Source organism: Engystomops pustulosus, chromosome 3 (genome assembly GCF_040894005.1).
Source record: "Engystomops pustulosus chromosome 3, aEngPut4.maternal, whole genome shotgun sequence".
NCBI classification, from domain to species: domain Eukaryota; kingdom Metazoa; phylum Chordata; class Amphibia; order Anura; family Leptodactylidae; genus Engystomops; species Engystomops pustulosus.
The window spans coordinates 137205062-137219146 of NC_092413.1; the positions used below are offsets into that span (position 1 = coordinate 137205062).

Sequence of the window (14085 nt, forward strand, 5' to 3'; positions counted from 1 at the left end):
GGGCTGGTTATGCATATAGATAAAAATAAAGTTTAAATAGACTTGGAATCAGGAATAGTATCTAGAAAGCTTATAAAATGCAGTGCACATTTCTTTATTCTCAAGGTGATTATCAAACTTGTAGACATTGCTAAAATACAGCATTAAAAAAACGTGCACATACCAAATTTTGCAAACATTTTATGGTAGCCAAGTTACAACTGACCACACATAGTGATAATAATGATTAGTTGTGATGGGGGTAGGAAATCGTAAAGCTCTGCGAAGCCACAAAAACCACTTGCTCTATTTTCGGCCTTTTCACTTCAGTAAATTTGATTTGGTGATTATAATTTCAGGTCTTTCAGTGTAAAAGCCAAATGTATTTTGTTCCAGAAAACTGAAATCTTGCATTCAAGATACATTAAATGGAAATTTTCAATGTGTGTTGAAAATCTCAATGTGTCCTGTATAGAGCTGATCATGTGTGTTATCTAAATGTACTTGTACCATATAAAATCTACATCCTAGGGTATATTTGATGATTTTGGCTGCCGGTAATACACGGCCGTTCTGTCCAGCACTCATCTGACCAATTTATGTATTTGTTTTGCCATTATGATTGTAGCTCTCTCTCAAGCTGTTAATGTGTAGAAAGCAAATATTGCCCATTTATCTTCTTCACTATACCTTATGGTCTCTGGTCATAACACAAATATTATGAGCTGCTGGTCACAACACCCGCTCTGCTCTCATAAAAAGAGAAATAGCTTTTATTCCCAAGACAATGACTTGCAGCACCCGTTGCTTAGCGCATACAGTACACACCCTGCAGCTTTATTGTATTTATTTATCCCTGTATCTGAGTCTTTTTATTTCTAGATGTTACTGCCCATCATTTATTGAAGTGTTTGTGTCAGTTTTCTGTCTGACTTTGCACTGAAAAGAACGTGCAAACTGCTTGCACATGTGTTTATAAAGTGTCTGCGCAAGTTTTGTATCGCGGCTGCACTGTGTCCGACAAGACAGAAAAAATGTGCACCTAAAGGTGCGTGTTACTGCTTATTCAGAGTATACGCCACATTTATTACTGACGTGCGACAACAATTAGGCAGCATGAACAAAGAGCACCAAAAAAAAAAATGGTGCACACTTCCGGAGCAGTGCAGGGGGCGCCAGATTAATGAAGACCGTGCGCCAGTTTTGATCTGCTGCACTCTGCACACTACACAGGCAAACAACACATAGTACAGACTGCACTAGTTCTGATAAATGTTGGTCACTGTATTATAGGGGCTTTCTTTCCTCCTTTATTCTTCAAGATATAACCTATACATCTTGTTGGTACATCTACAATGCCTCATGTCCATACATTCTCTCATTAACAGTTGGTCTCATCGTTTTTTGTTTCCAGGGGGTTGACCTCTACAAAGTCATGGAAGCCGGCCATTTTATTTGCTCTGCATTAAAGAAGAAGACAAACTCAAAAGTTTCTTTAGCATCATTTTCCACTTAATTAATACATCAGTACACGTATGTTAGATTCCAAGAAGTAAATGATCTCTATCTTAGGGTAAATTTTTATTTTGTAATCTAAGATATAAAATCATACTGCAGATAACAGTTGTACTATAGGTAGCCATATTATTGTCAAGATTACTCTGATTACTCTTATGCACAGTATATGCAGTAATTTGCATGGGAAATATATAAAATGCAATCAGCATAGCTTTATAAGATACTAGCCACATTTGGGTGGAGTAGTAACAAAATCACTAGAGAGGAGACATTGGGGGGTGTAGAACTACACTATTATATGCGCCCTATTCAATACTGAACATGCTTAGGATGTAGTTGCATCCCGCTCCCTTCACACCCAAAATATTTGCATGCAAATACTAATATATTACAAAGTATTGGTTAAGAAGACAATGGGGCACATTTATTTACCCGGTCCTGTTCCGATCCCCGATCCGGACGGTCCGAAGAAGATGAAGTCCGGCACGATTCACCAACATCTTGCGCCCGAGATCATGCATATGTCGCTTCACTGCTGAGGTCAACCGGAGTTTACCTTCTTCTTCCCGGTGTATGTGAGTGCATGTCTTGAGACACAATTTGTGATGTTAAATCCCGCACGTTGTCTGAATCCGTTGGATCGTCTGACGGCCCGCCCCCAGATTTGTGTAGCGTGAAAGCTGTCGCCGATGCACCAAAATCCGATCGGGTGCGTCAAAAACCCCTGTTAAATGCGGCACAACATGGAAATCGTCTGGAAAACCCGGCAAAAATGCAGTCCGCGGACCCTTAGTAAATGAGCCCCATCATGTCATCAATACAGAGTAACTACTAAAAACTATAATAACTATATAATAAATATAAAATAAAAATTTATAATAAATATAAAATACTTTATTGACTATACCGTAAAATCCCTGAAAAACATGTACATGTGTAGAATAAAAAGTTATATAAAAACTAACTGCCAGAACTAACCCCTCTCTGCTGTGTATGTGAACAGTAATGGTTGTGTGGATTTAAGAGAATAGTATATTTTAATCATCACCACAAATGCAGACAAACAAATTACCAATAAATGGTAAGGAAATAAAGAAATAATGAAAAAATGGAAACAGCCAAAAAATGGAATGGGTGCCACACACCCCTCATGTATCACCACATTTCTTGTGCTGATACACATAAATCCAATGATGTATACTAAATAAATATTTATATTTTATATTGATTATATTTGTTTGGGGCAGATTTACTAAGGTCCTTGCGCCATTTTTGTGCCAGACTTTGCACATTCTTTTATGTGCAAACTGCTTGCACAGATATTTAAGAAGTGTCCGCGCCACATATGTGGGCGCCGCCATCTTGCCGCGGATCATCGCTCCCCGATGACGTCACGGGGAGCGGTGATCCATTGCCATGACAGCTTCGGGCCTCACGGAGGCCCGAAGCTGTCTCGTTTTAACCCATTCATTACAATGTGCTAACAGCACATTGTAATGAATGAGGAGTAAAATCCCCATATACTACCATATTGCTGTATGGCAGTATATGGTAGGATCGATCAGAAAAACTAGGGTTAAAGTACCCTAGGGAGTCTGAAAAATAGTAAAAGTAAAAAAAAGTAAAAAAAAAAAAAATTATAATAAAAAAAACTAAAAATTCAAATCACCCCCCTTTCCCTAGAACTGATATTAATATTAATAAACAGTAAAAATCATAAACACATTAGGTATCGCCGCGTCCAAAAATGTCCAATCTATCAAAATATAATAACGGTTTTTCGCTGCGTTTAACCTCGTAATGGAAAATAGCGTCCAAAATCAAAAATGAAATTTTTTTGCCATTTTGGAAAATATAAAAAAATTAATAAAAAGTGATCAAAACGTCGCACAGTCCTAAAAATGATAGCAATGAAAACGCCATCAAAAGTTGCAAAAAATGACGCCCCCCACAGCTCCGTACACCAAAGTATGAAAAAGTTATTGATGCCAGAAGACGGCAAAATCAAAAAAAAAATTTTGTACAGGAGGTTTTAATTTTTTTAAATATATGAAAACATTATAAAACCTATACAAATTTGGTATCCACATAATCGTAGCAACCCAAAGAATAAAGTAGAGCTGTCATTTGGGGCACACAGTGAAAGCTGTAAAATCCAAGCCCACAAGAAAACGTTGCAAATGTGTTTTTTCACCATTTTCATTGCATTTGGAATTTTTTTCCTGCTTCCCAGTGCGCACCAGGGAATATTAAATACCATCACTACGAAGTGCAATTTGTTACTTAGAAAATAAGCCATAACACAGCTCTTTATGTGGAAAAATAAAAAAGTTATAGATTTTTGAAGGTGGGGAGTGAAAAATGGAAGTGAAAAAACTAAAAAAGGCCAAGTCGTTAAGGGGTTAAAGTACACCAAAAAAAAGTTGGTGCACTCTGCAGGCCAGTGCAGGGAACGCCACAAATCCATTGTCTAATAGTTACCGTTATTTATTATATTTCACATACACTAGATGTTCTAGTAGGTCCAATGCACTTTAGTGCCCTTACACCACTCATGCACTTTGATGCTTTTGGGTGACGAAAAAATTGAGAAGTTGGTAGAACTCTAGATGTTATTCTAGTTGTTATGGGTGTTTTATGATGTTTTTGTAATTAATGTGGATTTAGCAAATTTAAGAAAGTTCATTGTGTTATTACCATTATTTTCTTCATAACTGCATTTGTACCCCAGGCCTGAACTACTACCTCATAATGTAAAGTAGTTCAACCACTTTATTTCATGTCTAATTTACACAGTCCTAATATTGAGTCGATGTTTAAAGCACTAGTCTTCATCCAGACATCAAAAAGATGTCAATAGCCTTCATGTATCATATCTTACGACTTTTTTGAAAAATGTATGATATATGCAATTTACAGCCTTTTGCACCTCGCAGTTGTTTTTCCTGTATGTGCTGTGCTGGAGTGTAGAGAAATGTTCAGGATGTCATTTTGTCTTCATGGACAAGATTTGACCATTCAAGTCAATAATAGAGTAATGTACATCATCCAAGTGTAATACATTTTTTACTAATCCATTGCTATAAAAAAATGGAATGCTCATGTAAAACTGATATTAAAAAGTGACACATTGAATAAAATTTGACAGAAAACCGAATAAATCTGAAAAAAAAAAATCATAAGTATTTAACTACTGTAATAGATTTCAAATATCTGCAAAGCTTGTGTAAAACCAGCCTTAGCACTGAGAAGATCACCAGTCATTACGCATCACGTTAGCATGTTGTCAGTATTTTACAGCAGTTGTTGTAAACCAAAGAGGAGGTCAAAAACAGAATTGATACATAATTTTTAGTTTTCTCTTGTAGTCTCCACTTTTGATTTTCACAGCTTCTCCATTTTTTCATCAGTTACTGAGACCTAATACAGGAGTGATCTGTCTAGTATACGTTATCTCTATGCAGTCTCCTCTCCTACAATTACAGGCAGTGCCCGAGTTACGTACAAGATAGGTTCTATAGGTTTGTTCTTAAGTTGAATTTGTATGTAAGTTGAAACTGTATATTTTATAATTGTAGCTCCAGACAAAAAAATCTTTTGCCCAATGACAATTGGAGTTTTAAAATTGTATAATTGGACCAATAATTATCAATAAAGCTTCATTACAGACACCTTACAGCTGATTATTGCAGTCTTAGACTATAGTAAAGTATTCAGAGAGCTTCAGATGTCACAATGGGCAGAGAAGTCTATTTGTAATTAGGGGTCATCTGTAAGTCAGGTGTTCTTGAAGGGGTATTCCCATCTGGACATTTAATTAAATTCATTTGCCATAAGTAAACATTTCTTCAATTGGATGTTGATAAAAAAAAAATGTTCCTGTGTGAAGATAGCATGCGCTATAGAGTCCTGCCCGACCACCAGGATTCAGCAATCATTACCACAGGACGGCTGTAGGGCATGCAGTAACTCCCGGACATTTCATATACAAAAACAATTTGTTTCTTTGTGCAATCTCTCCAGTAGAGGTGGCCGGATCCAAGAAAGCTATCTTGTTTCAAGGGGACCATTTCACTACATTTAGGAGAAATTATCTTCACACAGGAACCTTTTTTTTTAATAACATCTAATTGAAGAAATGTATATATATGGCAGATTTATCAAACTGAATGTAAATGCCCAGACGAGAATACCCCTTTAAGTAGGGCACCACCTCTACTGATTCAAAAATTACTGATTCATAAGTCGGTCCTTTCAAATCCCCATACTTAATACTGATGTGTAAAGAAAGCCTTACATGTTCCTATAGTACGCCATTTGTATGATGCCAAAAGAAGCCCAAAAAAAGTGAGTAACTCACAAATTTCAACCTTTTCTGTTTACCACAAAGATAAATCAGCAGTGAACATGTCCCATGTGAACAAACCCTTAAAATTACATATTTATATGGTTATAACAGTGGTCATCACAGTGTTTGAATGTAATTAAAACTTTATGATCATGTATTGATTTCTTGTTTGTATTATGATAACTGTCCTCCTTTTATTTTGCTATATCCAAAGTGTTAATAAAAGGTATATAATATAATAGAACATATTGGCTACTTTGTATACTGTGCCTTCTTCATTGATTTACTGAAGCTGAAATCTGTGATATAATGACAAGTTTCAGTTGTACTAAATGAACCACATGGGGTTAAATGTAGTGATATCCTATGCTAAGTACCATACAGTAATTGTGCAGTTAAGCATGGAAAGGTCTGTTTTTTACATCATTGCAATAAAAGAAATTGTGCAGAACTATCAGTTTTACTGAAACTTTTTTCATCCCTGTATTTGTGCTGGTTACTGAGAAGCTGGCCTAATCAGGAAGTTCAGATGACTACATAATGCAAGGAGATGTCACCTCTGTACACTGTCCTTTTATTGACAATGCTTAAAATCACTCACTTTGAAAGCTTATTGTGCACTTCTGATTTGTCTTTTATACCAGCACTTACATTGTGCACTTATTTGCAATGACTCTATTGTGACTCATCTTTAGCTAGTCACTGTAGAAACACATGTTTTGTCCATTAGCCTGTTAGAGCACCACAGAGATTCTGAAATCAAACAATCTCTCATTTTACAACAGCTGAAATAGGCATGTTAATCTATAAAGCTGTTAAACAAGAGAAACGCGTTCACTATTACCTAGAATTGCCCATCGTAGTCATGTTATATTTAAAAAATTTTAGATATATATTTCCATAAAGGAAAAGCTAAATAAAAGTTATCTACTCTCAGTCTTCCGATTCCTTAATGTCAAGAGCAGACCATCACAGTTTCAAGCCAAAAGATTGGGTTTAATATGGGGCCAAGACATATGGAAAATAGGAAAGTATTGGGTGGGGGGGGGACAATCTACACCCTTCTATACCCTTATACATTTAATCAAGTGAGCATTTTGAATCTACAGGTGGTTTCCAAAAGTATTGTGCAGTGTATGTTAAAAAAGAGAAATTGTAATTATTTCTGGAAATACACAAGTTCCTTGCCCAATATGTGATGCCCAGTTTGTGCCACTGTGAATAATCAGCACTCCAATTAAGTCATGTTTTCTGACTTTAGAAAAAACACAAAAGCGTGACCCTAATCCCTAGCCACAAAATAGAACATGGCTCAGGAATGAAGCCTCATTTGAATGATTACAAAGGTTCTGCTGACAACTCCAGAGGCTTAGAGGGGAAATAGAAAATCTTAAAAAACTAGACCAACAGGTGGCCCTAGCTTGCAAACCACACCACTTATATAAATAATAAAGGGGTATAGGCACTAATCAGTCCTAACAGTTGACACAATAATTACTTTTACCAAAATAAACGCACAGCAGAGTGTTCAGAGTGTAATGGGTATGAGATGGTAGAATAAACCAGGGCACCAAATAAAATTGTATTACACTAGAGCGGTAGGGAATACATGACTCTTTCATGCAGAGGCCAGGTTTGTCAGATTGGGTCTTACAGGGGTATAAAGTGTCTTTCTTGCTTTCCTTTTGAACCAGACTCTGCATCTTTTTTGGTTCTTTCCTTTTTTAGCAGTCTGGGGGACTTCACCAGGAAAATGTTGACCTGGCACAATATAGGGGACACTTGATCCACAGGTACTGGGGCCCTGTATCTTAATCACCACCTCTTGAAAATGGAGAAATGATACGTCATGACCTGCACTTTGGAACACCACTTAAGAGTTGCTTAGTTCCCTCTGTATAATGTACATGGCCAGCTTTTTGTACCACATCTTCATTTTCCATAGGGTGCTGTACGACTTTAGCACTTGATCTGACAGCTTGAAGCCAGCCATGTATTTATATTGTGGGCCAGGATGTAGTCTGACCACAGGCAGTGGTGGTGGTACCTTGTACAGTGGCTGTCTAATAAGGGACCCAGGGAGGCCTATCTGGTTCTACGTACCGCTTACTATGGTATTACTGGAATTGATGGATTGTAATAGTGGAATTCTAGTATAAAAGTTATACACATAGAGATGGTAACCCTTATCCAGTAGTGGTTGCACGGATCCCAAACAAGTTTGCCACTAACTTCTGGACGCAATTCTGGTGTTCTTTCCATCATATGACTGGTCTGAATTGACCAGTCAATAGCAGCAATCTTGGACTGCGGTGGATGATGGGAGTTGTAGGGAAAGGCCCAGATAGACTACGAGGCAAGATGGATGGCTATCCATCATATCTGTAGACACAGGGATTATCATACCATCCGCTGTAAGAATATGGCACAGGTTGGCAACTCACTTTCTGCACCTCCTATGCTGGAAGGAATATACCTAGTATTTTATCAGAACCAGCACATTGCTTCTCTCCCATTCTAGACAATGTAAAGACATGTGAATAAAGTGTCAGCATATATATAGTTGGATTGAGTATTGTCTTTTCTTATCTTCATTCCTATTGACAAGCTCATCATACTGTTTGATGGTTTTCATGACAGATTTGCATTTCTTAAAGTAATTACACTTGTAAGTATTTGAAATATTTAAAGAAGAAGATATAATCAGGCACTGGCAAAAATCTTACATGTAAGTATTTATTATACATATAAAAAATAGTATTAAAATACAATAAAAAGGAAATAAATGTAAATGTCTTTATTTACACATATCAGCTCATCTAGTGACACATTGCATTTATTGTCTTTGTATGTTAAAGATTGTATATACTTATGAAGTTGGATGCAGGATGGTAAGACCCTACCTATCTCTTGTACAACTGTACTAATGAATATTTTTTTAGGTTTAAGCAGATATGATTAGATATATTCTACATATATGGGACACCACAATGTTGTAAAGTATATACTGGTATCGATGGTTGCACCATTAAGGTTTTGAGTTATGATTTAGTGGTAATGGTTCCATGGACATCACATTAAATATTGTTCAACATGAATCTTTCATCTGACTGTCTACCATATTGTTGTTTATAATTGTCGATGGTATACATTTATATTTCATATGGCTTAAACAGTTGTAAAGCTTGAGATTTACCCAAGGTGTCGGTGTCAATTCAGTGTTCACCTAATGTTGCTCCGCGTCCCAAGCTTATGGCATTCGGCATGTCAGAGATGGTTCTGGGTTCTGGGCAGCTTAAAGCCTGCCTATCACGTGACACTAGTTTGGTCACCACTTACGATTAGCTCAGACAATGATATGGTCCTTTGTATTGAAGCAAATTTTGCTAACTTTTAGGCCCCTTCCACACTTGTGTTGCAGATCATGGGCACGATCAGGGTTTGGTCAGTGAAAAACTGACATTTCTCATCAATCAGCTCAATCAGTTTTCAGTTTTCACGTGCATTTTCAATGCAATTTCAATGCATTTTTCACGCGTGAAAAGGAGTCAGGACTGAGATCTATCTTTTCTATGCAATTGATGCGTGAAAAACGCATTGCACTTGCAAGTGTCTCAGAGTGCAATGTGTTTTTGATGTTACTTGTATGGTGCATTTTTCACGCCCGTGACTTGCAAAAGTAGAGCATGCAAAGATTTAAACGCGCGTTAGAAAAATGCGAGTGTGTGCGTGAAAAAAAAATGCAAGTCTGAAAAAGCCCATTGATTACAATGGGTCAGAGTTCAATGCAAGTTCTGCGCTTCAAAAGCACACCCAGAACACGTGCATAAAATGCAAGTGCAGAAGGGGCCTTACAAGTACAGAGTCCTGATATAAACGACTTTGTTACAACTTGTATTGGTTGAGTGTTTTGAATCCTCTGGACATAGATCTCATTAACTAATAGTCTGCTAGACACATATTGATGTTCTTCACTTCATCCTCAGTATCTTTGTTATAATGTAGCTTTTTGTCTTTTGCAAACATTAGCTGAGAGGTCATTAATGGCTGAGTGATAGGGGGTATAATAGCTGAATAGCCAATAGCTCAAATACAACCCTGGGTATGACAGGGAAAAGAAAGGAAAACAAATGTAGTTATATCATTGGCACCAGCACTACAATTAAGTGGATGTTTTTTTAGCTGGTGCCAATATGATTACTACATTTGTATTATGTAATTAGGACAGATAACATAACCATAAAAGTACTATTCCCAACTGTGGTTAAGAAATGCAGAAGTGGGGGAAGATTTGAAAAAACTTAGGGCTCAAGGTCATAACAATAAAAATGGCTATGTGCTGTCCATAATATTACACACGGTTGCAATTTTGAAACATTGCATATTACATTAGTCCATACTGGTTATTATATCAAATGAACTATCTAATAATTAGAAAGTTGATTGGCTCTCCTCAGGAAATATGTGCTTACCTGGGATTTTTAAACTTTTTGAAGTTAATCTTCTATACCAAACAGCCATGTATCGCCTGTTCAATAGGACAACTTTCGAAATGTACACACTAAACATGTCTATAGAAATTTTCCTTTCAGATAGAGACATCCTTTTGGTCTCCCTCTGCACAGTTTACATTGTATCCAGCATGAAATACAGGATAAAAAGGCATAGTAGATAGCACCATATCATCCTGCTTCCTACTGGAAAAAAAAGTATACGCTAGGCTGGGTTCACATCTTGTTTTTGGTATACGCTTAGAATGTACATCCAAAAAGGGAAGTGTCACTAGGTTTGTTTTTTACCAGCTCATCCTAAACACCTTAACCTAAGTAAACACCTGAACATACCTTAAAGATTATAGCGGCACAAACAAAAATTTTTGCTGGACAAACCAGCACATACATAGCACTAACGTTTGACAGCAGTTTTGTTTGATTCAATTAATGTGGGGGGGCTGGTTGGACTTTTGGCCTTTAATTTTTTGGTTCATATTTTCAAAACAAAAGCAGCACGAAAAAAAAAATTTGAGCAGCACAAACGTAGCAGAATTGTTGGGCACCAGTTTTGTTTGATTTGGCAATGTGGGGAGGCTGGTTGACCTCTGGAAACTTTCATTAATATCTTAAAAATAGTAGAGGCACAAACGAAAATTTCTGCTGTACAAACCAGCACAAACGTTTGACACCAATTTTGTTTGATTTGAACAAGGTGGGGGGGCCAACTTCACTCAGGTCAGTGGAAATAATAGAAGCCTATGGGTAATAAAAGCCTATCGTTCTCTAGGATGGCTGAGCTGATGTTTCTCAGCACAGGGAGGACACCAATGATCTCACTATCCATGTAAATACAGTGACATCACTGGGGAAACACCGAGTACACTGGCTGCTGTTGTGGACAGGTGGCAATAATTATTATTCATATTATGGTCAACTATCCTACAATAATAATAATTCACAATTCATCATTGGTACCAAATGAGGCAAGAGCAAATGCAATACACCAGGGTAATTTGGGACATTTTTCTTTTTATATCACAGCTGAAGATATTTTCAATCTATTGCAATAGTTGTAAAATAAAATACAAAACACTATATAGGAATAATTGCAATAAAATAATTAATAACAGTAACAATGTATGCATGTTGTTTGAAGAATGTCGTTCTCTTAAAAAAGCAAATGTTTGCTTATTATTGATTTGTATTACACAAATATAGAAGAACCTCTGAATGTACGTATACATACTCTCCCAAAAATACAGTACACTTGAATACTTCCAAAAAGCCCTACATGACAAATATCTTACAATATATAATCCACAATTGTAGCACAACATACAAGACATTCTATTTCTCTTTCTTAGACATATTTTTGCACTGTTTTTGAACAATTATATGTACCACCTTCTATTTCTGACAGACAATGGAGTGTTGTAGGTAGGCCGATTGGTCTCAGACATCACTAATGTAAGTTGTCCTTTCTATGCATATAATAAATCATTATAAATACATATTGAAAACATCACCTTGCAGTATAAAAAGCAAAGAGCTAACTTAAATCTAAAGCTCGGGTACTCTAATTGGGCTCAGACATCCCAGTCATGTGACACCCATGTCATCATTCATATTTCACAATGACTAGGGATTTATTAAGCTTTCTGAAACATTTCCTTGTGGGACAACAGTCTTTTTCTGAGACCTACAAGCCCTGCAAAAAAAAACAAAAAAAAAAACAAAGATGGTCAATAATTATAAAGCAAATTACTTTAAAACAATAACAAAATTGGATAAATAAAAACATTGGATAGTCTGGATTGCTAATACTAATAATAAGGATAGTCAAAATGAAATATACCTATAAACTTGTAAATTAGACTACCGTATATACTCATGTATAAGCCGAGTTTTTCAGCACAAAAAATTTGCTGAAAAAACGTCCCCTCGGCTTATACACGAGTCTATAATAAAACCCACTTAAAAAAATAACCCACTTAAAAAAAATAAACTTAAATACTCACCCTCCGATGTCAGCGAGGCTCCTTGATGTCGGCGCGTCCCGTCTTCTTTCTTCTCCGCGGCTCCTCTTCTTTCTTCTCTCATGGACGCGGCCATGTTTTCTTCCTGCCCGGCGCATTCTATGACGTCAGCAGCGGCCGTGTCATAGATGCACCTGCTGGAAGAAAACATGGCCCCCTCCATGAGAGAAGAAAGAAAAGGAGCCACAGAGAAGAAAGAAGACAGGACGCGCAGTCGTAGGGGACATCGGGGAGCCGCACCAACATCGGGGAGCCGTGCCGGACATCGCAGGGTGAGTATAAAAGTTAATTATTTTTTAAGTGCTGGGGGGCAGCCTTTATACTACTAGGGGCTGGCTGTATACTACTGGGGGCTGGCTGTATATTACTAGGGGCTGGCTGTATACTACTGGGGGCTGGCTGTATACTACTGGGGGCTGGCAGGCTGTATACTACTGGGGGTTGGCTGGCTGTATACTACTGGGGGCTGGTGGGCTGTATAATACCGGGGGCTGGCAGGCTGTATGCTACTGGGGGCAGGCTGGCTGTATACTACATGGGGGCAGGCTGGCTGTATACTAAATGGGGGCAGGCTGGCTGTATACTACATGGGAGCTGGCTGGCTGTATACTACTGAGGGCTGTCTGGCTGTATACTACTGGGGGCTGGCTGTATGCTGCTAGGGGCTGGTGGCTGTATACTACAAAGGCTGGCAGGCTGTATACTACTGGGAGCTGGCTGAATATATACTACTGGGGGCTTGCTGGCTATATACTGGGGAGGGACTGTGACCAATGCATGAACCCTCGGCTTATACTCAAGTCAATAGTTTTTCCCAGTTTTGGTGGTAAAATTAGGGGTCTCAGCTTATACTCGGGTCGGCTTATACTCGTGTATATATGGTAATACTATTCTACCTGTTGCTAACGAAAGTGGTAATACTGTTGTCCCTTTACTAAAAGGAAACTAACAGCAGCCTTGATCATACTAATCAATGGATAATATTAAGTAGCAGTCCTGGCGCTTATATCACTTGAAGGGTTTGCCCATGAAAGAAATAAAGATCATTTTTAACCCCTTTACTTTATAATTTTACACAGTTTTATTACTGTTTTAGCTCCTATGACTCAGGGATGGTCTGTATAAAACTCCAGGGTATGTGCAGGGATTCTCTAAGCAGACACATTATGATCCCTCTTTCCTGACAATGTAGTTACATTATCAGGGTACGGGTTTATTTACATTTTCATTTAGCTTCTGAACATTCTACTAGTATCTGATACATAGAGAAAGAGAAATTGAGACAGACCAGAGATGATGTGATCCATGAGATGCATATAACACACAATGTAGTGTAGCTTGTAGAGTAAGTCTGTGCACACTGCTTGCTGGGAGGAAGTGTCTATGAGTATCTATGTATGAGCTTGTCTTGTAATGGAGGGAGAGGGGCAGAGATCACACTGCATGAAGCGGACAGGAGAAGCTATTCATGAGAAGAATTTTCCTGCCCATCGGTTGGATCCTGGGGCAACCAAAATTGTACACACCAGGACTGAGAGAGACAAGTTGAAATTGTATCTGTGAAATACTGTATTTTTGTTAATAACAGTGAATAAGAGAATGTGTTATTTTGTTATCCTGAGTATATATAAAAATCTTGTCTTCGTCGATATATCCCTTTAAGGTAGCAGGCCTGGAGTAACCATATGTGATGTCACTGTACATAAAAGGA

At 37.6% G+C, this 14085-nt stretch overlaps 2 protein-coding genes across 3 annotated transcripts in view; one reads left to right on the forward strand and one right to left on the reverse strand.

Moving 5' to 3' along the window:
- Window positions 1-4732, forward strand: part of HMGCLL1 (3-hydroxy-3-methylglutaryl-CoA lyase like 1) — a 65695-nt gene extending 60963 nt beyond the window's left edge. The window contains exon 10 of the mRNA XM_072142260.1: window positions 1394-4732. Coding sequence (XP_071998361.1) covers window positions 1394-1495 — 102 coding nt within the window. The 3' untranslated portion in view covers window positions 1496-4732. The remainder of the gene's footprint in view (window positions 1-1393) is intronic.
- Window positions 4733-8646: 3914 nt separating this feature from the next.
- GFRAL (GDNF family receptor alpha like) overlaps window positions 8647-14085 on the reverse strand; it is a 42500-nt gene continuing 37061 nt past the window's right edge. For both annotated transcript variants that reach the window (XM_072142262.1, XM_072142261.1), the window contains exon 10: window positions 8647-12046. In XM_072142262.1, coding sequence (XP_071998363.1) covers window positions 11977-12046 — 70 coding nt within the window. In that variant the 3' untranslated portion in view covers window positions 8647-11976. The remainder of the gene's footprint in view (window positions 12047-14085) is intronic.